At 34.7% G+C, this 22770-nt stretch overlaps 4 protein-coding genes across 8 annotated transcripts; 3 read left to right on the top strand and 1 right to left on the bottom strand.

Moving 5' to 3' along the window:
* Window positions 1–1387: 1387 nt before the first annotated feature.
* On the top strand, window positions 1388–2214 carry LOC117110054 (putative defense protein 3). Its single transcript, XM_033252633.1, has 2 exons — window positions 1388–1615; window positions 1961–2214. The coding sequence occupies exons 1-2, from the start codon at window positions 1404–1406 to the stop codon at window positions 2118–2120; spliced, it is 372 nt and encodes a 123-aa protein (XP_033108524.1). The 5' UTR covers window positions 1388–1403; the 3' UTR covers window positions 2121–2214.
* Window positions 2215–2678: 464 nt separating this feature from the next.
* LOC117110052 (fibropellin-1-like) lies at window positions 2679–8346 on the top strand. Of its 4 annotated transcripts, XM_033252628.1 has the most exons (10): window positions 2688–3283; window positions 4142–4261; window positions 4504–4620; window positions 4737–4856; window positions 4980–5096; window positions 5801–5923; window positions 6380–6496; window positions 6942–7058; window positions 7608–7724; window positions 8156–8336. In XM_033252628.1, the coding sequence occupies exons 1-10, from the start codon at window positions 3190–3192 to the stop codon at window positions 8305–8307; spliced, it is 1194 nt and encodes a 397-aa protein (XP_033108519.1). In that variant the 5' UTR covers window positions 2688–3189; the 3' UTR covers window positions 8308–8336. The 4 variants fall into 4 exon arrangements, with proteins under 4 accessions (XP_033108522.1, XP_033108521.1, XP_033108520.1 ...); XM_033252631.1 differs by lacking the exon at window positions 6942–7058 and having other exon boundaries at window positions 2679–3283; window positions 5853–5923; window positions 8156–8346; XM_033252630.1 differs by lacking the exon at window positions 6942–7058 and having other exon boundaries at window positions 2684–3283; window positions 8156–8341.
* Window positions 8347–8844: 498 nt separating this feature from the next.
* On the top strand, window positions 8845–16280 carry LOC117110053 (delta and Notch-like epidermal growth factor-related receptor; the record flags this gene model as incomplete). Its single annotated transcript, XM_033252632.1, has 5 exons — window positions 8845–9004; window positions 9834–9947; window positions 10088–10579; window positions 11593–11706; window positions 13831–16280. Coding segments are annotated over 5 exons (1074 nt in total), but the record flags the coding sequence as incomplete, so codon positions are not given.
* On the bottom strand, window positions 14650–22734 carry LOC117110051 (CST complex subunit STN1-like). 2 transcript variants are annotated; one of them, XM_033252625.1, is made up of 11 exons: window positions 22599–22734; window positions 21186–21281; window positions 20139–20213; window positions 19590–19748; window positions 19086–19210; window positions 18689–18823; window positions 18166–18540; window positions 17244–17322; window positions 16332–16581; window positions 15499–15557; window positions 14650–14786 (listed from the first exon to the last, which is right to left on the bottom strand). In XM_033252625.1, exons 1-9 carry the CDS (start codon window positions 22678–22680, stop codon window positions 16415–16417), a joined length of 1293 nt encoding a protein of 430 aa, XP_033108516.1. In that variant the 5' UTR covers window positions 22681–22734; the 3' UTR covers window positions 14650–14786; window positions 15499–15557; window positions 16332–16414. The 2 variants fall into 2 exon arrangements, with proteins under 2 accessions (XP_033108516.1, XP_033108517.1); XM_033252626.1 differs by lacking the exon at window positions 14650–14786 and having other exon boundaries at window positions 15497–15557; window positions 17247–17322.
* Window positions 22735–22770: the final 36 nt, after the last annotated feature.

Raw genomic sequence — 22770 nt, forward strand, 5'->3', positions numbered from 1 at the left:
GCTGAATACAATTTACTGTACAGTTTCTGTTTAAGTCCTCCTGCGTGTATACAGTTAAACATTTTAATTCAATTTCAATTTTTTCAGTATTTGATTGGCAGCACAATAGGCTGCTGAATTACATAAAATGTACAATTTAAAAATTCTTACACAAAAAAACTAAAACACATCATACCACTTATTTCTATCTTTTACGATATCTCTTAAAATAATTAAATATGTTAATAAAACATTATATATAACTTATATTGTTTCTAAATGAAAACAACAGGTTGGTTTGATGCCTATGTCTATCAAATAGGTTAATTTAATTCGCTTTAACAGCAAACGAATTCTATGTTTTAACGTTTTCAAAACGAAATTTGACTGTGAAGCCTAGACAGTTCTGTAGTAAGGTTAGTACAGTAGTGATACACCATCTTGGAAACTTCAGGAATTGAACCAGTGCCCTGTAATACAGCTCTATACTTGTTTAAATCCATTGCCTCAATACAACACACCATTATTCTTGTAATCCGTAATTCTACACTACGACATTTTAATCATCAACATATTTTATCCAACTATTATTTTTTAAGGTATTTAAAAAAATTATTTTATCTTCAGTTTATCTTTTTTCTATATTATTATTTATATATAGCGTAAAACTATTTTATCTTTAGTTTTCGGTTTTAAATATCATATTTTTATAGGCTTCACTTCTTTCTGCCTTATTGATGTTAACTAACTCACTAAATGATATGATTTTATATAGGTCTAGTAAATCTAAAACTATAATCATGTCACCGGGCCTACTGTAATTACTGAAACAACTAAATTTTTTCTAGGGCTCAGAAAAGAAATTCTGAGGCCTAGACCCTTTGGCTAATAACGTTGAAAGCATGAAAGAAAAAAAGAAATTGGGCGTATAATGAAATAGCCAACTTACCTTTGCTTCTTCTGCACACTAGCGTATTTACACAGCAAACGAAGTAGAAGGTATCAAAACTATAGACAACTAGAAATGGAATAACTTATTTATTCAAGACAACCTTTGTAATGTACGACATTATTTCAACAGCTGAGTACTTGCTCATAAAACAACTTATTTTTAATTGATTACATAGTGGGTTAACATGAGCAATGTTGAAAGGATCATTTAAATTTGACTTGAGAATAAAAGTACAACTTGGTCAGTAAAATCCGTTAGTGTCATATAGCTACTTCATATATTTTATGACTATAGGCCTTGTATAGCATAGTAAATCCTGGGCATAGGCCTAGTATATTAAGGTGAGAATGGTATCATGCGTCTTGAGAATCAAAACGCATTTGCCAATCACAGCGTTGTGAACCAAGTTGTACTGTATTATGTTTATCTAATACGTATCACCCACATTTCAGTGACTATAACATCTAGTGAAATGCAATATGCCGGGATATTACTACAGGCCCGTACTGTTGACACACGGGTAATAGTTGGTAGATGGACTCCGTCCGTCTACTCTGGTATACGCTTAAAGTCTTGTTCAGCTGAAGCCGATTCGCTGACGCATTCCAACGAATTACCAAAACCCGTTACAACGCGTTACACATGGAACGCACCAACACTTCCATTTGGGGACATCGAATTTGTGTAAGTCTCATATGTATACACGTGTTCATTGTAGGGCCTATAGATTTCGTAATTTTTTAAAAGTATTGTATCAGATATAGTTTGATGGATTAATAAATGTATTTGATTATTTAAATCCATCATCTCAACACAAAAACGGTTGTGGATGAATAGGCCTACCGTAATGTCCCTACAACATTTTTGAGATCGAGAGAAATCAAGAGAGTATTGTTCTTCCCTCTAATGCGCTTCACAGCAAGTAATAATAGGCCTATACACTATCGTAACTTCAAACAACGTGCTTTAAGATCCAAATTATAATCAACTATATAATATATATAATTTATTTGTTCATTCATTTTGTAGAGCTACACTGGCTGTAGATTATGAAACATTTTGGACGGTTGTTACATCTGAGGTGGTCCGCTTAGACGAGACTGTCATAACCCAATGTAAGCTAAGTAAATTAGAAACTTCTATCACAATACTTTATTTTCGAAATAAAAAAAAACAAACAAAAATTTAACCTTCTTATGAAATAGCCACAAAGTTTTTCTTTTACAATTAAACTAAAAACAATTTACATGTGTTTTTATATTTACGGTTTACAATTATTATTATTATTTTGTTTAATAATACAAAAACATTAATCAACAACATTTGATAAAATTGGTGACTGATAATGAGGTCCAGGTATACTGAAATAAATTCTCTGATTGGAGAGAACTGAAACCGAAAACCTAAAAAAACTTCAATAAAACTAAATAAATTATTAGCAAATGAAGTAAACACTAAAACACCAACATATATCCACAAACTGCTCTATTGACAGTCGGTGTGGAATAATTCAATTTGAATGAATCACATACTTATTTAACTTACTTAAGTGTTAATTCACAAGATCACTTGGGCAATCATGCTCTCGGTCGTGAAGGGGATCATATTTCTTTTAACTTAATTCAAAAAACTTCACCCAGTCACAATTTCTCGCACGAAAAGTCACTGTGCAAAACGTTTGAAGAATGAATGGTATTTATTGTACGGATTGTGGATCGAAAAAAGGAACAACAAATTATAATTACATAATTCTGTTTTTTGTTTCGTAATGAGACTCGATAGCGTCCACAAAACAACGGATGTTTACCTCCATGATTCAATCATCTATGGTTTGAAAATGGCTGTTGAGCCTATGGAGCGCCTAGCTTAATTTTGTTCAGACGCTGGGGAACTGTTTTAAGCTTGTTTCATACCTATTACACGCATTTTGACGCAAACGCAAACAAATTTACTTCCACAACAGCCACTACGGACGACTTCCAGTGTGAACCACAATTAGGCGCTAACATGAACGTACGCAAAAGTCTGCTGCCCAACGTACACGAGCAAACATTTTTAGGGGGACAAAAATGGAACAGCAATGGTTTTGTTTCGTCCTTGTGTGATCAAAGCTTTATGGAATCGTGCGATTTTAACGTGTGTGCGTGGGAACTTCGCACACTTCAACAGGGCGGGAATGTAATACATAACTCTGTAAGGTGTAGTGTACTTTCGATTTATTTTTAGATACCCGTTTGTGCGAAGAGCTTCAACCTTGTATGAACGGTGCCTCCTGCTTTAACTCGCACACCTCGGCCACGTACTACTGTCAGTGTCCGAACGGATTTGCAGGCACAAACTGTGAAACATTTGGTGAGGAATCTTTACTTCCCTCAGTGCTCAATTCCATTCTATCGTTAGCATGGACCATCAGTGTATATGCCTGGTATATTTAACCTTAAGATTTATTTATATAGAAAATAAACTATTCAAATGGTGTTCAATATACTTAACATACGGCTCAGTGGTCAAGTTGTAACGTGACCCCCAACAATCAATATCAACAATTCAAGGCACTTGCTAGTTTCATATCACCGGATATGGCGTCACTACAGTAATTCAATTAACCAATTAATCAATCAATAAATCAATCAATGCTATAAAGGGAAAAAACAACCACATGTCACTGTAGCATTGTATCGTTTTCCCAGAAATCTTACTCATGTGGTCTTACATAAAAATATAGTAAATCGCATGAAAGTAATTTTGGAATGGAGATACACCTCCACTAGTGTTAATTAAAGATAATAAATATTTGAGAAAAACGTATGTCCCCATAAGGACTCGAAACCAAGAACTTCCGATTACCGTTCGGATACTACCAACTGAGCTATGAGGCCAAGGGGTACAAACCTTTTGATTTTCCCATTAGGACACGTTTTTGTGTCAAGGGATTGCGTAATACTCATAATACACAATGAGTAAAAGTAAATCAAAAAAGTAAAGAAGTAAATTTAGTATGGAGATAAACTTCCACAATATGATAACAAATAGGCCCTATTTGAGAAAAACGTGTGTCCCCATAGGGAGTCGAACCCAAGAAATTCCGATTACCATTCGGATACTCTACCAACTGAGCTGATAAGTTAATAGGTTTTATATAAGCTACAGTAGAAAATTACATAATACTTTTTTTTAATGATTGAACCATGATTCTCGTTTACTTAATAGAATACTGCAGTGATGAGGTTTGCCGCAACGGTGGTACCTGTTTTTCAAGTGCACTAAATAGTCAAAAGTTCATCTGCGTTTGTGCTCCTGGCTTCGCAGGGGAAACGTGCGAGATATTCAGTAAATGGGTGTTTGACATTTGTATAGGTTACATTTGTATAGGTTACATTTTAGAAATGGTCTTTAGAAGCCATAATCTATAGAATTGGGATTACATTCTTTAGACTAACAACATATAAGTAGAGAACATAACTGTGACAACTAAACTAAAAGGGAGACTGTACATTATGTGTTTATAGAAAATACAATCAATTGATCGAGAAGGTACAGATATTTTAATTTCAAATGCCTTTTTTCAACAGCGGGTTGTGCGGCAGACCCTTGTTTGAACGGGGGATCATGTAACACTATTGATTCAATGGATACATTCCTTTGCCTCTGTGACAACCCATTCGTTGGTGACAGATGTCAATATTTTTGTAAGTTTTCGAATGTTATGCTTCGTAACTTTAAGCGATTTGATTGGTTATCCTTTTCAACAACACTTTCAGAAAACATTATGCGGGATAAATAACTTTTAATTTTCATTCCACAGTGTCATGTGATAACGATCCGTGTGGCAATGGAGGCACGTGTTATTCGTCTGATAGTGGGATTGGTTACTTTTGTTCATGTGCACTGGGATACAAAGGAGCACACTGTGAAACGACCGTTGGTAGGTCAGGACTTTCTCTAACATTTGCCACATCGTGATCTAGAATACCACTATGCTTTCCAGTTATAATTTTAACTGAATATCCAAAGAATTGTTCAGTAAATATTTTGACCTTCATTACAGAAACCTGTTCGGGCGATCCATGTTTGAACGAGGGTACATGTTACAACAAGCGAGGTGGGAACGGTTACCTATGTAAATGCACCTCAGTTTTCACTGGGGACAACTGCCAGTTACAAAGTGAGTTATATATTTAAACTGTTCGCATAAGGTTGATACTAACGTTAATCATCTGCCTACTGATCCTGAACATAAACAAAACTTTGCTCTGGATCACAACCAATCGGGGTGGAGGGAGAGCGTACGTTTACATTTCCATTATGAAATCGAGATTACGTTAAGTATTATTCGGCTCACGATATTAACTTTAATAATATGTCAACAATAATAACCAACAATATAATATAATATAGCAACATTTAAAGTGATCTAAAGAAATACTACAAACTGTTTTGTTGAATAAACATAGGAGCCTTATTAGTCAAATAATCAATTAAAAAAAACAAATAGAACGGAGTTGCAACTTTTTTTTACTAACGAATTTATTTGAGGGACGAGCATTTGCTAGCGCTCAAGCTGAACACCCCTCTGTACTTGACTTATATTTACTATTTATCTCAAAACCTGCCACATGATGATGATGATAATAATAATAATAGGCCTAATAATAATAATAATAGGCCTAATAATAATAATTTTAATAATAATAATAATAAGAGCACTCAGTAGACAGCATATAAAAGGTGAAGCTAACCTGATCAACATTTTGTTTCAGTGTCTTTGATAATATAAAAAATAGATCGAAATGTTGAATCTCAAAACGTCGGTGTTTCCCGTCTTTTTGTTTTATAGGCCTATCATTTATTTAAATATTTGTATTTTAGAAACTAATCCATGTATATCGTCACCTTGTTTCAATGCCGGAACGTGTTACAGATCGTCGGACACGGATGGATTCTACTGTAGATGTCAACCGGGTTTTAACGGCATGCTGTGCGAGAATAATGGTAATTTGCGCTTGCGTACTGCCATCTGCAACTCACAATATTTAACACGGCTTTTCAAAAAAGGAATACCATACCATAGGCTTTTTCTGATAGGCATATATAGTTTTTTATTTCATTTCATGCTTACGAATGTAAAACTTTCAACGAAATCACGCTAAGTAAAATAAGTTTGAGGATTTGCGAGAGGATGAAAGAAAAACATTAAACTGAATAAAGAATACTAGAAATCTTGAAATACTTGAAGAAAAATAACAGTCGACCGAATTGTAACCTGTAATTTTGCAAGTTATTTATTGCTACAGAAATAATGAATACAACATTGCACAATGACATCATTAGAGAAAAAACTCTCAAAACATATTAAAAGTTGCGAACTCCGATGGTCTACAGTCCACATAATTTAATCGTTCTACTAAAGGAGAAATTGTATAGTACTAACCGTCTCTCTTTCGACAGATCCTTGCAGTTCAAACCCGTGTAATGGAGGTGCAACGTGTTTTACATCTCAGTATGGCAACGATATCTACTGTAAATGTCAAGTTGGAACATCTGGTCCAAGATGTCTTCAGTATGGTGAGCAAAACAGAACATTTGAAGTACAGTAATAATTATGATCCTGCAGAACATTCTGTGGATGATCAAAGTTCAAAAAAATAATTAAGACAATCAATTTATAGTTGCGTTACTTCAACTTTACGCTAATTATCTTCCAATCATTCATTGATGTTAAGTTCAATATCGTGCAATTCACAATGATGTTATTTTAATACAAAATATCCCAATATTTGTATTCTTCCGCATCTCCTAATACAACGTTCGTGCTTATTTAGTCATCCTTTAAGAGGATGAAACCCGGTCAGTGAGACCACTGCTTTCCATTGTATTGGTTATGTTTTTACTATCGGAAACATAATTTCCATTTTAATTACTGAAGAAGCAAGATATAAACTTCCATGAATATTTAATCATAATTTTTAATTTACAATTAACAATAAAAAAAGAAAATTCATCTTCTCAGATGCGTGTATGTCAATTCCGTGTTCGAGAGGAGGAACTTGTTTGAAACCTTTAAATGGAATCGGTTACCAATGCCTCTGTCCTAAAGGATATAAAGGACTTAACTGTGAAGTTTATGGTAACATTCTACCTTGTTCTATCTAGTTATCCCGAATGTATCCTTTCTCCTGATTTTAAGGCTTTAGAAACGAAATACGTTATTCTGCGCTACGAATTCACCACTGAACAATACTTGTGGAATTTGGCACAATGTAAATCCCAGCAATTGATTAAAAATATATATTATTTTTTCTTTGATTAGGCCTATAACAATTAGAAGCCATTTCTATGGACCCATCTCAAATTTGCTCCTCCACTGCCAAACAACCCCTCGATTTATATTTTTTTTGTTCTACCATTTTAAAAAATATTCCAATGTATTAATCTCTCCTTGTTTAAGCGGATTTTGGCTCACGATGGCTTTCATAGCAAATTAAAAGAAATTGTATTGAATAGTAACTGTGTTTGGTTTACATTGTTATAATTCTCTGGGATGATGTCTGTTTCTAAAGACTTATTTGGATTTTTGAATGGGGAAGTGTGGAGCAGATGGTAGGCCTGACGTAGGCGCTTATCGTAGCTACGAGAATAGCATAGAGTCATATTCTACTTTTCTCTTTTTTATTAGAGCCATGTGATCCTAACCCATGTATGTTTAATGGACTTTGCTACCGGTCAAATGCTGGAAACGACTTCTACTGCCAATGTCATACCTCTTACAAGGGCAAATACTGTGAAAATAGAGGTAAACCTTTGTTTTAATTAATGTTCATTACCCCATGCCTTATACTGTAAATTCTTATTCTCCCGCCTTTCACTTGGCTAATCTTCATTCGTCACCTCTTCCCATATTCTGTAAATCTTCATTCATCCCTCTTCATGATTCAGTTATTCTTTCATTTGATGTAAAGTGCATAGATGCACTGCGCAATATAAACGTGAATTAGTACAGTACTGTATTTATTCTTTACCCCACCTTAATTCAGCTATTTTTTTTTACTTACTATTCTCTTATTCATTTAATCTTCATTTTATCTCATTACTGATTCAGATAGTAATCTTCATTCTTTCCCTTTTCTCATTCTGGATCCACCAAAGAAAATAAACGTGTACGACTGAAGGAGTCCCTGCTCTACTATGTTATATGTATAACAGCTTAACAATATTCGATTTTAGACCCATGCTACAGCAACCCGTGTAATGGTGGGGCAACCTGTCAGGCAGATGAAAATGGGGAGACCTTTGAATGCAGTTGTCCCTGGGGTTGGCTTGGTGAAACGTGCACTAAGCAAGGTAAGTTTTCACCTATAAACATTTCAAACACTTGACAGATACACATACAATCTGCTACACCCTTCACTAAATCGGCCACTGTTCATTTTTCTAAATTCGAAAAATCATTATTCTTCACCCCTCCCCCACCACTGACATACCAAATCTATTGTATTATCATCTATATATATATATGTATATATATATATATATATATATATATATATACACACACAATGTGGTTCATCTCTCTAATCTTTCAGCTTTCCCATCAAGTGCGTTTCAATGAAAAGCTTGGTTTCCATACAGTTGCCCATACTATCGGTTACAATTGCTGATAACTGTCGGTAAGGTTGAACCTGGTTGAACTTTGCCGATTACGTTGCAGACAAACCGGGGTACCTGCCTTCCTGACTGTGTAGGAGCAGTTAGCAATGCACCCTGATTCGTCTGCAATGTAATCGGTAAGGTTGAACCAGGTTCAACCTTCTCTACAGCTGTCGGCGACTGTCATGGTAGGGTGAGCGATTGTTTTGAAACCAAGCTTTACAAGATAGGTGTTTCAAATCAGATTTGCTCCATTACCCATTTAATTACTGATTAATAGATTAATTAACTGTTTTAACTTAATAGTTTTGAATTGTGCGCAGTTTCCATGTCGCAATGGTGGAACATGTTATCAGGCAAGTTCTGGAACTGGTTTCCTCTGTCAATGTACAAATGTTTTTTCTGGAGTAGTGTGCTCAGAATCAGGTACAGTATATATATTTAAAAAAAAATGTTCTTTCATACTAATAACCAATCAAAAACTGCGTAATACAAAAATCTAGCAACAGCAATATCGACTCAAATGTATTATCATATATCATATTATTTATCATCCACATTTATATTATTATCAATGAGTCAAGTGACCGAGCACTTGATACAAGGATGCCATAACAGCCTTTCGTTATAATTATTCATTATGATTATGATGTGCAGTTCACAAGGAACCAAATAGGCCTATCAATATGGTGAGGGGCAGAAAGTTTGTGCCCGCCATCACCTCTGCATCCGCTTTACACCATTTTCGCTAAATTTGAAATGAACATTTTTGAGAACATAGGAACTCGAACTGGGGGCATCCAGAGGCCCAGGTATTTCGTTCTACATAGTTAACAGTGTTTATTTTTGGTGTGACCGGTGAACGACCTTTATTGTGGTGAGTTAGCTTAGCAAAAAAAAGAAAATTGGTTGTAGAAGTACTCAAAAGAAGATATGTATCTTCGAAAAAAGAAATTTGTGAAGAACAAGGAGCTCTGTCTGGATTTCCCCCACTGAAAATTTGCAAGATTTGGTGGTGCTGTTTCAAAATAGACCTGCTAAAAAGGTGTATAAGTGTGAGGGAACATGTCCTCTTTGGAGTATGTGAAGTACATACCTCAGCCTCTCATCCAACTGTATCCATGCTTGTATTTGTGGGAGACATGTTTCTCTCATCATTCCTCCATGCTCTCACCAATCTCCCTACCCCTCCACCCCACCCCAACCACTCTGTGTCGATGCTTGTATAATTCAGTGTTTCCTTCATACCTCACAGCATGTGATTCAAGTCCATGCCAGAATGGAGGGAGTTGTTTATTGACCCACATCAACGGAGGCCATGTATGCATTTGTCCTGATGGTTTTATGGGTCCAACCTGCAATGAAAGAGGTATAAATTCATTTTTTCTTTCAAAAACAATAGAAGATATCAAGGAGCATACAGAAGAAATGTTTTTAATGAATTTCTCATTAATACTTTAAGCTAAAATTATCTAATTGCGAGACATAAACTAATGTTTTTTATTTCAGCAGTTGATAATGTGACAAACCCAGTAGATAATGAAGTAACAACCACAATTGCTCCTGGTTCAACCCGAGCAACCATTGCACCAACAACCGCAACCATTCCTACTACTAATGTTCCAACAACCATTCCACTAACAACCACAAAACCAAAAATAAAACCAACAACTACACAACAACCAGCAACTCCACAACAACCAACAGCAATGGCACCAACAACTACAAAACCAGCAACCATTGCACCAACAACTGCAACATTAACAACTGCACCAATAACTACTACTAAAATGGCACCAACAACCACGATTGTACCAACAACTACACAAAAACCAATGACCACCAACCCAAGGACCACAGGACAAAACATCACACCACAACCAACACCAACAACCAGTTGTCCCAATGATTACTGCAGCAATGGTGGTACATGCAGTCTCACTGCTGGAACTCTCACTTGCACATGTCAACAAGGCTACATAGGCAGCACGTGTGAAAACGGTAAGCTAAGACCAATTTTGGAATAAGGTGGTGGTTTCCTTGGTTCATATTGATTGTTGGTTAGCAACAGTGGTGGTAAATCATGGTTTCCTTGGTTCAGATTGATAGTTGGTTAGCAAATGGTGGTGGAAACCATGGTTTACCTGGTTCAGATTGATAGTTGGTTAGCAAATGGTGGTGGTAAATCATGGATCCTATGGTTCAGATTGATTGTTGGTTGGTATATAATGGTGGTAAATCATGGTTCCATTGCTTCAGATTGTAAATAATATTTTATTGTATTCCATCCTGTTATTGTCATGCTACCCACTGTTTGGATGTGTAGTGAAATAAAAAATATAATAAAGATCAATTGTTGTTAAGCAAATGATGGTAGTAAATCATGGTTCTATTTGTTCACATTGATTGTTGGTTAGTAACTGGTGGTGGTAAATCATGGTTTGGTTGGTTCAGATTCATTGTTGGTTAGCAAATGATGATGATAAATCATGGTTTTCTGGGTTCAGACTGATTTTTGGTTAATTTGGTTGCATTAAATATTAAATTAACTTATACATAATGTAGATTCTGTTTTACCTCATCCAATAGTATTAACTAAATCCAAATAAAGTTTTAAAAAAAAAATAGTACATAGATGAATGGATGAAGGATGTAATATAAAATGTGCTTTCTAAATGCTCATTAATGAATGTGACATTATCAACTAATTTAATGTGCAACCAGAACATAAAAAATAAATTCCACATACCCATTATACTGTATAATCTGACAATTTACTGTATGTACACATGCTAAAGGTTATTGCTAATTATGTATATTATTGTGTATGGTAATGATATTTATGTAATATATTTTTTAATCACTGAGGAAAAAATCTTTCATTGATAGTAGAACATGAATTAACCAATAACTGACTGAATTACTGAATCTTGATTTAAAGAGAACTAAAATATAAAATTATTTATCATACTTTATTGATTTGTTTGTTGTTTGATTGATTGTTTAATTTCCAGTGGATTTCTGTATTTCAAATCCTTGCAAGAATGGTGGAATTTGTGTGACCTTTGAGAATGAGTACAGGTGCTCATGCACCAACTCATTCTCAGGCCCTGACTGTAATTCACAAGGTAAGAATATTGCCCATCCCCTGCTCAGATCAAACAATAAGGATAATGGAAAAAATGATGTAGTAGTCAACTGATAATAATGTTGATGCTTGTGATGAAAATGATAATCAGTGCAATGATGTTTATGATGCAGTGGCAGATTCAAGGGGGGGGGGGGGGGAGCTGACCCGGGACCGCCCGGACCCCCCTACCCCGAAAAAAAAAAAGAAAAAAGGAAAACATTAGTAAAATTTAGGTCTGAAAGTGACATCTCCAGCCATCTAGATGTGACATAATCATAAATTTTCTTACCTCAGCCCCAACCATGATGGGGCTGAGACTCTCATACCTCCCTAGGTCTTCTTGATTTTGAATTCCTGGATCCGCCACTGTGATTACATAATAATGGTAGTAGATTATGATTGTGATTTTGACAATGATGGTGAAAATAGTAGTGTTGATGATTCTGGATAATGATAATGATGGTTGGAAATGTAATGGTGTTAATGGTGGCAATGAGGAGGAGGATAATGATGGTGATAGTGATGATAATGACTATGATGACAAAGATAATGGTGATATTGGTGACTATGGAGATGATGTTATGATGAAGATAGTTATACTGATAATGATGATGATAATGAGTGTTGTAATGGTAAATATGACAATAATGATGGTGGTGGTTGTGATAATAATTAATGGTTGTGTTGACAATGATGATCATAAGGCCAAAAAAAAAAATATGTTGTGTTGCTCCGCGGCCGACCGAAATTTTCCAAAAAAAATTGGGTCACATTTTTTTTTTTTTAAATTTTGTTCAAAGGTCTGAAGGAAATTTGCTGATACACATATAAATGAATAAAATAATGTTTCTGATCCACTAACAGGATGCAGTAGAAATATAGCACACACATTCACAGTAATTCCTTTGGGTGTGGAAAATATGTCCTCACGTACACATCTCAAAAACCAGAAGAAACGAATAATCCCTTCCAACATCCAACAGGGGCTAGATGGAACTCGGCGAAATGCGTCCATATACGCAGAAATAGCCAAAAAATTAAAGGAATGTGGCTATGATTTCACAAGCAAGCAGATTATAAACAAATGCAAGAATCTACGGAGACAATACACTGCAGCAATTAAAGGACGCTAACAACAAGTCCGGAAACCCCCCTTCAGAGTGGGTGTACTTCGAGGAGATGGATAAGATTTTTGGGGAACGTTAAATAAAATAACCAGTGAAGTAAAAACAAAATTGGATTACGAGAAAAAATAATATCGGAATATAAAAGACAAAATGATGGTGATAGTGATGATAATGACTATGATGACAAAGATAATGGTGATATTGGTGACTATGGAGATGATGTTATGATGAAGATAGTTATACTGATAATGATGATGATAATGAGTGTTGTAATGGTAAATATGACAATAATGATGGTGGTGGTTGTGATAATAATTAATGGTTGTGTTGACAATGATGATCATAAGGCCAAAAAAAAAAATATGTTGTGTTGCTCCGCGGCCGACCGAAATTTTCAAAAAAAAATTGGGTCACATTTTTTTTTTTTTTTTAAATTTTGTTCAAAGGTCTGAAGGAAATTTGCTGATACACATATAAATGAATAAAATAATTTTTCTGATCCACTAACAGGATGCAGTAGAAATATAGCACGCACATTCACAGTAATTCCTATGGGTGTGGAAAATATGTCCTCACGTACACGTCTCAAAAACCAGAAGAAACAAATAATCCCTTCCAACGTAAAAATGTTTCTGTGTTATGCAAATTAGTGCTAACAACTGCTGTTAGCGACCGTTAGCGATGCATGAAATAAAGTCACCACAGGTCTTAATTTCGCTCAAGTACAAATTTGAGAAATACCACTTCCGAAATTAACATTTAGAACATAAAATCTAAAACAGAGATCTCGATTTTTTCCCTTTAAGGGCAACACAACATTTTTTTTTTTTTGGTCTAATGACAATTATTATGGTTATTTGCAATTGACGTTTATAAAAAAAAGCCACCATAATTATGATTACAATCCCAATAGTTTTAAAACTATGGACAGTAATTTAAAAAAATAAAGATTCTTTATCTTGATAAATATTATATTATTCATGAATAATCTACAGATAATGCACAGCTAACATCGAGCAACACTATGGAAGACCTCCCTCTAGAACTCTGGTGGATTGCTCTCATCACCCTCATAGTGATTCTTCTAATCATCTTCACATTTATTGTGGTGTGTGCTTATTGTAACAACAACAGGAGAAAAAGAGAGGAAGTCAGCCACAAACCACATAGCATTGATGGCACCATCTAAACAATCATGTCTAGGAACAACCTAACAGAATTTTTTAACAGAATCTAACCAATCATATCTCTGTTATGTTCATGTAAATAATGCTCTAACAGAATCCAACCAATTGTATTTCTAGTAGAATCTAACACAAGCCATGTTTCTAAGCATCCAATCATTTTTCTATAGGGAACCTAAAAAATCATGTTTTCATTTAGATCATCACAAATAGCTATAAATTTAATCTAACCAACCATTCACATATCAGAGGTGAATTCCAGGTGGCAAAAAGGCTGCACTGCTCTCCACCTAATCAAGCATGAAATCATGAGTTCTTTAGATGCCACAATAGGTATAAGAACACTTCAAAACACTTTCCCTTTGTACTATAAATCCTTGATTGGTAAAGTTACACTACCCAGAGAAACAAAAACAGTTCTTTTTACATACTACACTAAAAAAAAAACTTCTCCAAATAAATGTGTAAAACACTGAAGAAAATTTAGACTTGCCATCCCAAATCCAGCATCATCATCATCATCATTTATTTAAGTCAGTTTTCTTCCTGCTTCTAAGGGGTTACTGACTGTCACTCCTTCCATGCAGCTACACCATCTCTCCACTTCTTCCTGTCTTGTGCATCATACTCCTCCAAACCAATTTTTGCACTTTCTTTCTTCACCATATCTTTCCACGTCACCTTTGGCCGCCCCCTTACTCTTCTACCTTCAACTTCTAGATGCCAGGCTCTCTTTACTCTTTTTTTTTTCTCTTTTTTATCGGTGACTAAAAAATGAAAATTGTATTTTTAATACATTCTTATTCTGCACATTTTAAGCTTTAAAATGATGGATCATTTTAACTAGAATTGATTTATTATCACCAAAGTTATAAGTAAAAGTATTACAGCTTCTCTGTACTAAAGTATACGATACTGCCACACTCTTATGCTAATTACTCAGTTTAACAATTGACATGTCGACAAGGACGCGAAGCCCGGCAAAAAATCACGAAAACCTTAGACAATGGCGGGTAGACTTACCGAGTTGCCAAAGACTTTCTTTGCTATCAACCTTCAGGGTAGGCGGTATGCAAATGAATCATATATTCATAGTGTTAATCTATTTCATGGAACATGCTGGGGAAATTGTTGTAAAAGCCTCTGTATTTCGCTCCCAAAGCTCCCATTCAGTCAACCTTGTTGTCAGCAAACGCCAAGTCACTTATGCGCACTGCTCATGTAAATCTGGGTATCTATAACCAAGCAGGCCTAGGCTCATGTATGTTACGCGTTTAAACCAGCTGCCTAAGGAAATTAAAATGACTGAGAAAAAGTTTTTGATCACGTGACTAAATGACGCTCGCTGATTAGTGGGTTTATCTGTCAATCAAATCTCGTTGAGATGTTAATGAGCGACAGTATGCTGGTTTTGGGATGGCATGCCTCAATTATAATTAAAATATATAAATAGTAAATTAACCAAAATATCTATCTTACCATCTTAACAGTGCTGTTCAATATAGCTTGGTGAACTTCAAAATCATTTCCAATGTGCTCTAATTTGAAAGACAAGTATACAGTTAAATTAGCCTAAGTCGACTTTGCTTAACTCGAATAATTTCTGAGTCGAACTTATTTTACATGCCAAATTGTTGTGTTTTCCAATTATTAACAATCTGTAAGTCAAATTTTATGTAAGTCGAACAATTTTTCAATGGCATTTTGGATTTGATTTAGGCAAGTTCAACTGTAATATAATAATTATTAGAATATTGCTATCATTACTGTTAATGCATTACTATCCTTTGTATAATAATTTCCACTAGTGTATGATACGCAACTATTCTAATTGCTTATTTGAATAGTGACTATCATTACTGTATATGCATCACTATATCTTACCATTACCATCATTAATGATGACTTTTTAGCTTTAAAACAATATTTTCGTTATTAAATTGTAAGTAGAGTCAAGAATTATATGTACATAAATGATATCACAGAGTATAGATTTATTATCTAAATATGTTAATTTTATTTCCCAATTAGTTTTAAAGTTAAATTTGGTTTCTTTTTTAAAATTTGAGTGATGGGTTAAACATTATGACATATGTTTCCATGTAGGACTAATTTAGTTCTGATAATTTCTAATTGAGGGAAAATATGTATCTCTATCATTAGACGTCTTTGAATCTCTTCTAAATTAAGCAACAGAGTTTACTATATTTTTTATATTTGGAAGGTAGCCTTCAAATTAGTTTTTAATAATAAGTAAATTTTAAAAAATATTTTTTTAATAAAGTTTTTATTATAAATATGTTGTCAGTTACTTCTTTAGTTTGTTTGTCTCCTTGAACCAGGCTTTGATTGAGATGCACATCAACTGGCGCTACATTGAATTTTCATCTGTTGGTCATGTTGTTGGAAATGGGATATAATGTTTGTTTGTTGTGCTGATGACATCACTGTTTTCCTCCAGTTTGTGTAGCACTTCAAGGAGGGCGTTTTCTGTGACCTTGCTGAATTTCTTGCTGTGTTTAAGCTGCTTTAATATTTGAAGATAATGACATCCTTTCATATCTAAAAAAGAAAAAAACTAAAAATAAATATAATTAAACTTTCAATATTTATTTATTTTTGTAAACTATACACTATATCATGGGTAGATTGTAGAAAGATTGTATTTTTTATCTTTTCAAAATACAAAAAATTAAACTTAAACACTTAAAATTAAATAAATTCATTAAGATGATAGTAATAAAAAATAATATAACTTAAAACAAAAGTTTACTAAATACCAGGATTTCCATAAAAACTCTATTACAAACTTAGTAAAAGGTGTTTATTTTGGCCTGGTGGTGACGCTGTGTAGGCTGAGTAGGCAAAAGATTCGCAAAGTATAGGACAAATGCGTAAGAAAATCAGAATACAGGTTACCTTTTTTTGTTGTGCCAAAAATGCGAAAGCTACATGGGTGAAATTCACATAATGGCATAGTTATATATATTAAGAATCGACATTATCTGAGAAATTAAAATTTTTCTATTTTTATTCAATTATTAAAGTCAACGGGGGAAATTGTCCAACAGAAACCCTGAATCACTATTTGGTTTTTAGGGTGGGTTACAATTAGAGTGTGGCGACACCACCAATATGAAGGGCCTCAAATGAATTTTCTGTTTACCATTCAGTATTCTATACATTTTATTCAATATTTTGTAAAAAATTTACTTGATACAAACAACCTTTAGTTTTTGAATACAGCTCGTTCAGAGTTTTCAAAACTTCTCCTGCTATGGATAATTTCTCTTGTATCGTGACCTAAAATAACAAAACATTTGGTTAGTAAAACAAAATGGTGGAGCATTGAGGGGACAGGTGATGCATGGCTCCATTGTGGTGATAACGGTTGTGTCTGTTACAGTAGAACAGATAGCTAATTTTAAATAGTACCCTTAATAGTAGTTTAATATATATCATAGTTAAGGTCAAAGGGTTATTAAAGTACCTCTGTTCATTTGTTCTAACCATGTGATTATCAGTTCGATTATAATCAAGATTTAAAATGAGTTTTTTGCAGTTTTCATATACGGTAATATCCTAAATGCAGTAGATATAGGAAAGTCTTACTAAAGAAATCAAATATTGTGGACTATATAGACACTGGACATAAATGATAAGAAGAAATCTTGTATATTGGATAATTATATTAAAAATATTTCTTCTGATCATTTACATCCAGTGTCTACATTTCTCGACGGTCCAGTGTCTTATCTGTAAATGTAGCCCAAAAAAGATGGTCCATGTTCGGTCATGTGCTATGAATGCCAACAGACACACCTCAGAGGGCATTAGATTTTGCAGTTGTAGGAACTAACAAGTACAAAGTTCATAAAGGACAACACTGCACAAACTTGGTAGGTGTGTTATGGTCTGATGCAGGAATGGCAACATTGAGGTCTACAAAGAAACTGTAGGAGCTTAGGATGCTCACTGAAAGCAAGACACAGTGGATTCAAATTCAAGACTGATAGCAATTGCAAGATGTTTCGACTACTGCAACAGCAGAACACAGTACATTACATACAATTGTGTCTATATCAATATCTTCTGTACTATCATCAAAATAAGTACTGTATTTACTGATAAAAGATTTAAGCTTACATAATACAGATCTTTCTCGGAGTCGGACTTGTAAACAAGGCCTCTTTGTTCCAGATGATGAACAACTTCTTTGAACATAGTATAGCTGGTGATGGTGGATGACTTCTTGGAATTAGACAACTCTTTTACAGCAAGGTTGGATGAGCCAAAAGAAACAGAGGAATCCACAGCAGAATTGGCCATAGTTGGTGAATTCTTGGTTGTAGAAGAACCCATGGCATGGCTGGAAGAGCTAGATGATGTAGAGGGATCTATAGCAGGGGTGGCAGAAGTGGGTTTAGAAGAACTCATGACATGGGTAGAAGTAGCCGACACTTTCTTGGATGTAGATGATCCAGAAGATGTAGGCTTGGCAGAAGTGGATGGTTCATGAGACTGAGAGAGAACACCCCAAAAAATAATCCACATTATTAATCATGCTATCTATGTATGTAATTAACAGACTATATTATATCTTCAAATTCATCCATTAGACTATACGATTATAATTTTCAGTTTAAACGATTGAAAATTCTTGTCTTACCGTATTGATACATAAGCCCTTGATAATATCCATCAAATGATCTACAGTTTGTAACTCAGCAATATAAAAACTATTGGTTTCACTCCTCCTAAGAAATTGTTCAACTGCTTCAATGAGACTTCCAGGTACTAAAGGCTACAAAGATAAACAGGATATTATAAATACAGTGTTAAAATTCTGGGGAAAAAAATGAATTGTCATCACGTTATGACTAAAATCCAGGCACACAATGCATCTCCATTCTGTTAGAATTTGATGATACAAGGCCATCAGATGGTTGTTGGTGGAAATCTGAGCATTTGTCTTCGAAAATAAACTGTTATGGTCCTTGTCATGTTGCTGTCACCATGAAATCATGGTTGATGTAGTGTATGCTTGGCTTTAGTTTGGTACCTACTTCTGATTTCTTAGCAATCTCTTCTTTCTCCACAATGAACTGTTGATCATACACATCTCGGTACAACTTCGGAAGCTCCATCATCCTTGCTATTTCTCTTTCGCATCTAGGATCATCCACTTTTTCTGAAGAAAATAAAAAGGAAATACTGTAAACATCTTTCATCAATCACCTGATTCTAGAATGTGATTGACTGTGTGGCATCAAATGCGGAGTTATACACACCCAAAGGTTCACTCCTCATGACAAGAATATATTATAGCATTATACTTGAAAGGACATCTAAAAGCAAGTCTGATATTTTCTGCATCTGAAAAAATTATGGAAATTAAATTTCGAGATGAAAAAAGACAGTAAAAAATAAAGTGTGAAAGGAAATGGTCCCACCCCTTGGATATTGTTGCAACGTGTGTGTATTCCAGGACCTGTTCTGATTGGTCAGTTGTTATAGTTTGATTGACACTCTGGAAAGATCCATTAACAAATACAAGATTATTATCATACCAAAGAAGGAAGCAGACACTTGGATGTCTCCTCTGTATGTTTTAACCCTCCCTCTGACATGAATGGACTCTCCAAATTCTATTGGTGTCATCTGTTCCACTAGGTTGTCAGAGATCTTCAACCTCAGAAAATCCTTTATTGACAAACTGTTGACATCAGCTAAAAAATTTTTTTATTAACTTAATATGTAATTCAATAATCAATCAATAAAATCATTAAATAATAATTCATGATAAAAATAAATAACAAAATCAAATTCTCCATAAGTATATTTAATTTATAGAGTAATATTAATTATATACCATTTGTGATACGCTACAAAAGTTAAAGTCAATATGATAAAATATTTTCCTCACCAATATTCTTTTGCATAAATTACTAAATTTGCATAATTAATTAAGAATTTTTTAGTAAAAGGTCTGTAAATCTAATCAGTTAACACTTAATTAATCGGTGTTTCATTACAAATTAATAACTTTAAATTAGTTATTCATTGTTTTAATTGAATTTGTGAGGTTTCCCAATACGACAGATGTATAATCCTCCTACCTTTTGGGGAGAATGGCTGTGGCTCTTGACTCGGCTTCCAACAGCAGCAATTTATCACGCCTGTCCCATCATCAACTGTTGAAAAGTGAAAACAAATATACAATAGTATTTCACTATTCACATCTAACCAGGACTGACTGCCTTTTCTTACAAGTATGGAAATAAACCATTATGCTCTACAAGGTTGTCCTGTGACTTACCCAAATATGGGTGTGATATGACATCTTCATGCCAATATATGGGTGTGATGTGACATCATCACGCCCGTACGTGGGTGTGATATGACATCATCATGCCCATATATGTGTGTGATATGACATCATCTGATGACATTTAGTCTATGAAGATTGGGAATACAGTTTATTTTTATTCTAAGGATTTCTAAAATATTTCACATACACAATTATACATTTATGCTTGCTTAATATTAAATTAAAATAATTTATACTGTATCTTACAAATTCATGCTGTTTAATGAGAACATACAATATGCGACCCAAAAAAAGGTAAAACATGACAAGTGCAGGAAAAAGGAAAATTATGAGAAAATAGATTGATATGATTGACATTACATTAAAAAGCTGAATATAGTAAGAAGCTAGAAAAACACGAGGTGGAAGTTTATTCCAAAGAACAGCACTTCTGGGAATGAAAAAGTGGGAATGAGATAAAGTAGGGAAAGTGGGTGTAGAAACGAAGTGTTTGTGAACTCATGCAGAAGCTTGAGCTGATCTACAGTAGAAGAGACGTGGAGGGGACAGACAATAGAGCAAAGCTTAAAAGAACAGTGACCAAAAAAGTATTTAGAGAACAGAGATAGAGCTGAAAATTGACGGTGATATTCAAAAGACTGTAAGCAGCAGAATAGTGAAGAGTCATAGATAAGACATACAGCTAGGATTTGGATTTTGTACAGACAAGGTAAAACAAAATTAGGAGCTCCTCCACAGATAGGAGAGCAGTATTTTAGTTGGGGGCAAATCTGGTATTTATAAAGAAGTGTGATAGAGGTAGCTTGAGAGTGATGAGAACATTACTAATAATTACCTCCATAAAGAAAGAACTTCTGCTTTTCAATGACTTTTACAACTATTCCATAGATGTCCACTTTGCATATAGGATGTCCATTGTAGTGCAGTGTTTCTGTCAACAAGTAAACAAGAGATTTAAATGCAAGCCAGGCCTTCTGTAGGCCAATGTAGGAAGCATATTATCTTTGCTACTTACAGTAGTACTATCTATTCTGGCTTAAAGATAAATGATAGTTATCGCTAAAGTATTTAACTTATAAAAACAACATTAATAATGTAGGTCTAGCAGCCAAATACTAAAGGATAATTAAAAAAATATTTTTTGATGCTAAAAGCAAATTTATTTCTAAATGTGCAGTATTTTGGCTTCGCAGATGTTAACATAAACATAAAAATTTCATTATTTGAGGGGGGCTAAAATATTATTCATTAGCCATGAATATTAATTCAAATAGTGATTTAGACTGTACGGGTCCCAAGTGTCCAAGTCGTCAAAGTGTCCTGGAGTACATGACAGCCTCCCAGACGTCCTTGCGCGAGAACCCAAATTGAAATCTTCTTGAAACTAATCAACTCCTCAAAATTCATTATCCATTGAGTCCAGGGGCGGATCCAGAGATGTCCAAAAGGGGGGCCGAAATTTGGGCCGATCGAGACAACAATGTCCTACGGGGTCCGGGGGCATGCCCCGCGAAATTTGTGTGTTCTAGACGCCCGAAAATAACATTTGAAGCGTTCTGGGCTATCATTTTTTTCTTTTTCTTTCTTTTTTCTTTTTTTTACTTCCCAAAAGGGGGCCCCCCCCCCTAAATCTGCCCCTGGAGTCCTGGAAGCCAGCTGGTGATGAAGGGTATCACGATGCGCAGCAAAATAAAAACAGATATAGGGATGTTTCTTGTGACATTCGTTACGGTTAACATGACTCAAAAAAAGTTTACAGTAAGTAAGGCATCAATCATCAACCTTGGCAAATGATTGAATGACAGTCACACAAGAAAGTAAATTGTAATGTCTAATAACGTACAATTTTATCTTTATGGAAACTTGTTTATAAGTGATGAATGGAAATGATAAATTAATAAACGCTGTGGTTTGATCCGATGCTGGATCAGTAACCACCCACGGCGTTAAATAATGAATGAATAAATATTCCAATGGTCTAGGACTGGTAATGATATATACAAAAGTAATAAATTAATACTACCACCTCTACTACTAGGCCTGCCCTACTTCTCGTAAGTAGACAAGTGGCCTAGCCCTAGCTAGGCTAGGCTTAGCACCTGAAACCAATCAATCAGCAAAGGTAAAAAAGGCACCAGGTAGGCCCTAACCTAGGCTAGGACAGGCCTAGCCTTGCTTACTGAATTCAGAACTGAGATCGAAAGAGAGGGCTAGGGCCTAGGCTAGCCTGATAAAATATATGAATTACCTATGCCCTCTAGTGCTAGCACATCCTTGATGTATAGCTTAGCGAATGCTTTACTGATGGGATTTTGACCTTCAACATTCATTTTATACAGTATTCAATTCTTACTTTCATAAATGTTTTGAACCTAAGCGCGCTGACATGATGTGGAGCATGTTCATGCTTGAGGGCGGTA

Source organism: Anneissia japonica, unplaced genomic scaffold (genome assembly GCF_011630105.1).
Source record: "Anneissia japonica isolate Jap-2015-1 unplaced genomic scaffold, ASM1163010v1 scaffold287799_len804019_cov200, whole genome shotgun sequence".
Classification (NCBI taxonomy): domain Eukaryota; kingdom Metazoa; phylum Echinodermata; class Crinoidea; order Comatulida; family Comatulidae; genus Anneissia; species Anneissia japonica.

Coding starts and splice junctions, on each gene's coding strand:
- LOC117110051 (XM_033252625.1), bottom strand. CDS start 22,680: ATGAATGTTGAAGGTCAAAATCCCATCAGTAAAGCATTCGCTAAGCTA. Junction 19,749..20,138: donor ACAGCCATTCTCCCCAAAAG/GTAGGAGGATTA, acceptor AAAATTTTTTAG/CTGATGTCAACAGTTTGTCA. Junction 18,824..19,085: donor AGATTGCTAAGAAATCAGAA/GTAGGTACCAAA, acceptor TTATCTTTGTAG/CCTTTAGTACCTGGAAGTCT.
- LOC117110052 (XM_033252628.1), top strand. CDS start 3,190: ATGAACGGTGCCTCCTGCTTTAACTCGCACACCTCGGCCACGTACTAC. Junction 4,857..4,979: donor ACACTGTGAAACGACCGTTG/GTAGGTCAGGAC, acceptor CCTTCATTACAG/AAACCTGTTCGGGCGATCCA. Junction 7,059..7,607: donor ACTTAACTGTGAAGTTTATG/GTAACATTCTAC, acceptor CTTTTTTATTAG/AGCCATGTGATCCTAACCCA.
- LOC117110054 (XM_033252633.1), top strand. CDS start 1,404: ATGCAATATGCCGGGATATTACTACAGGCCCGTACTGTTGACACACGG. Junction 1,616..1,960: donor TTTGGGGACATCGAATTTGT/GTAAGTCTCATA, acceptor TTCATTTTGTAG/AGCTACACTGGCTGTAGATT.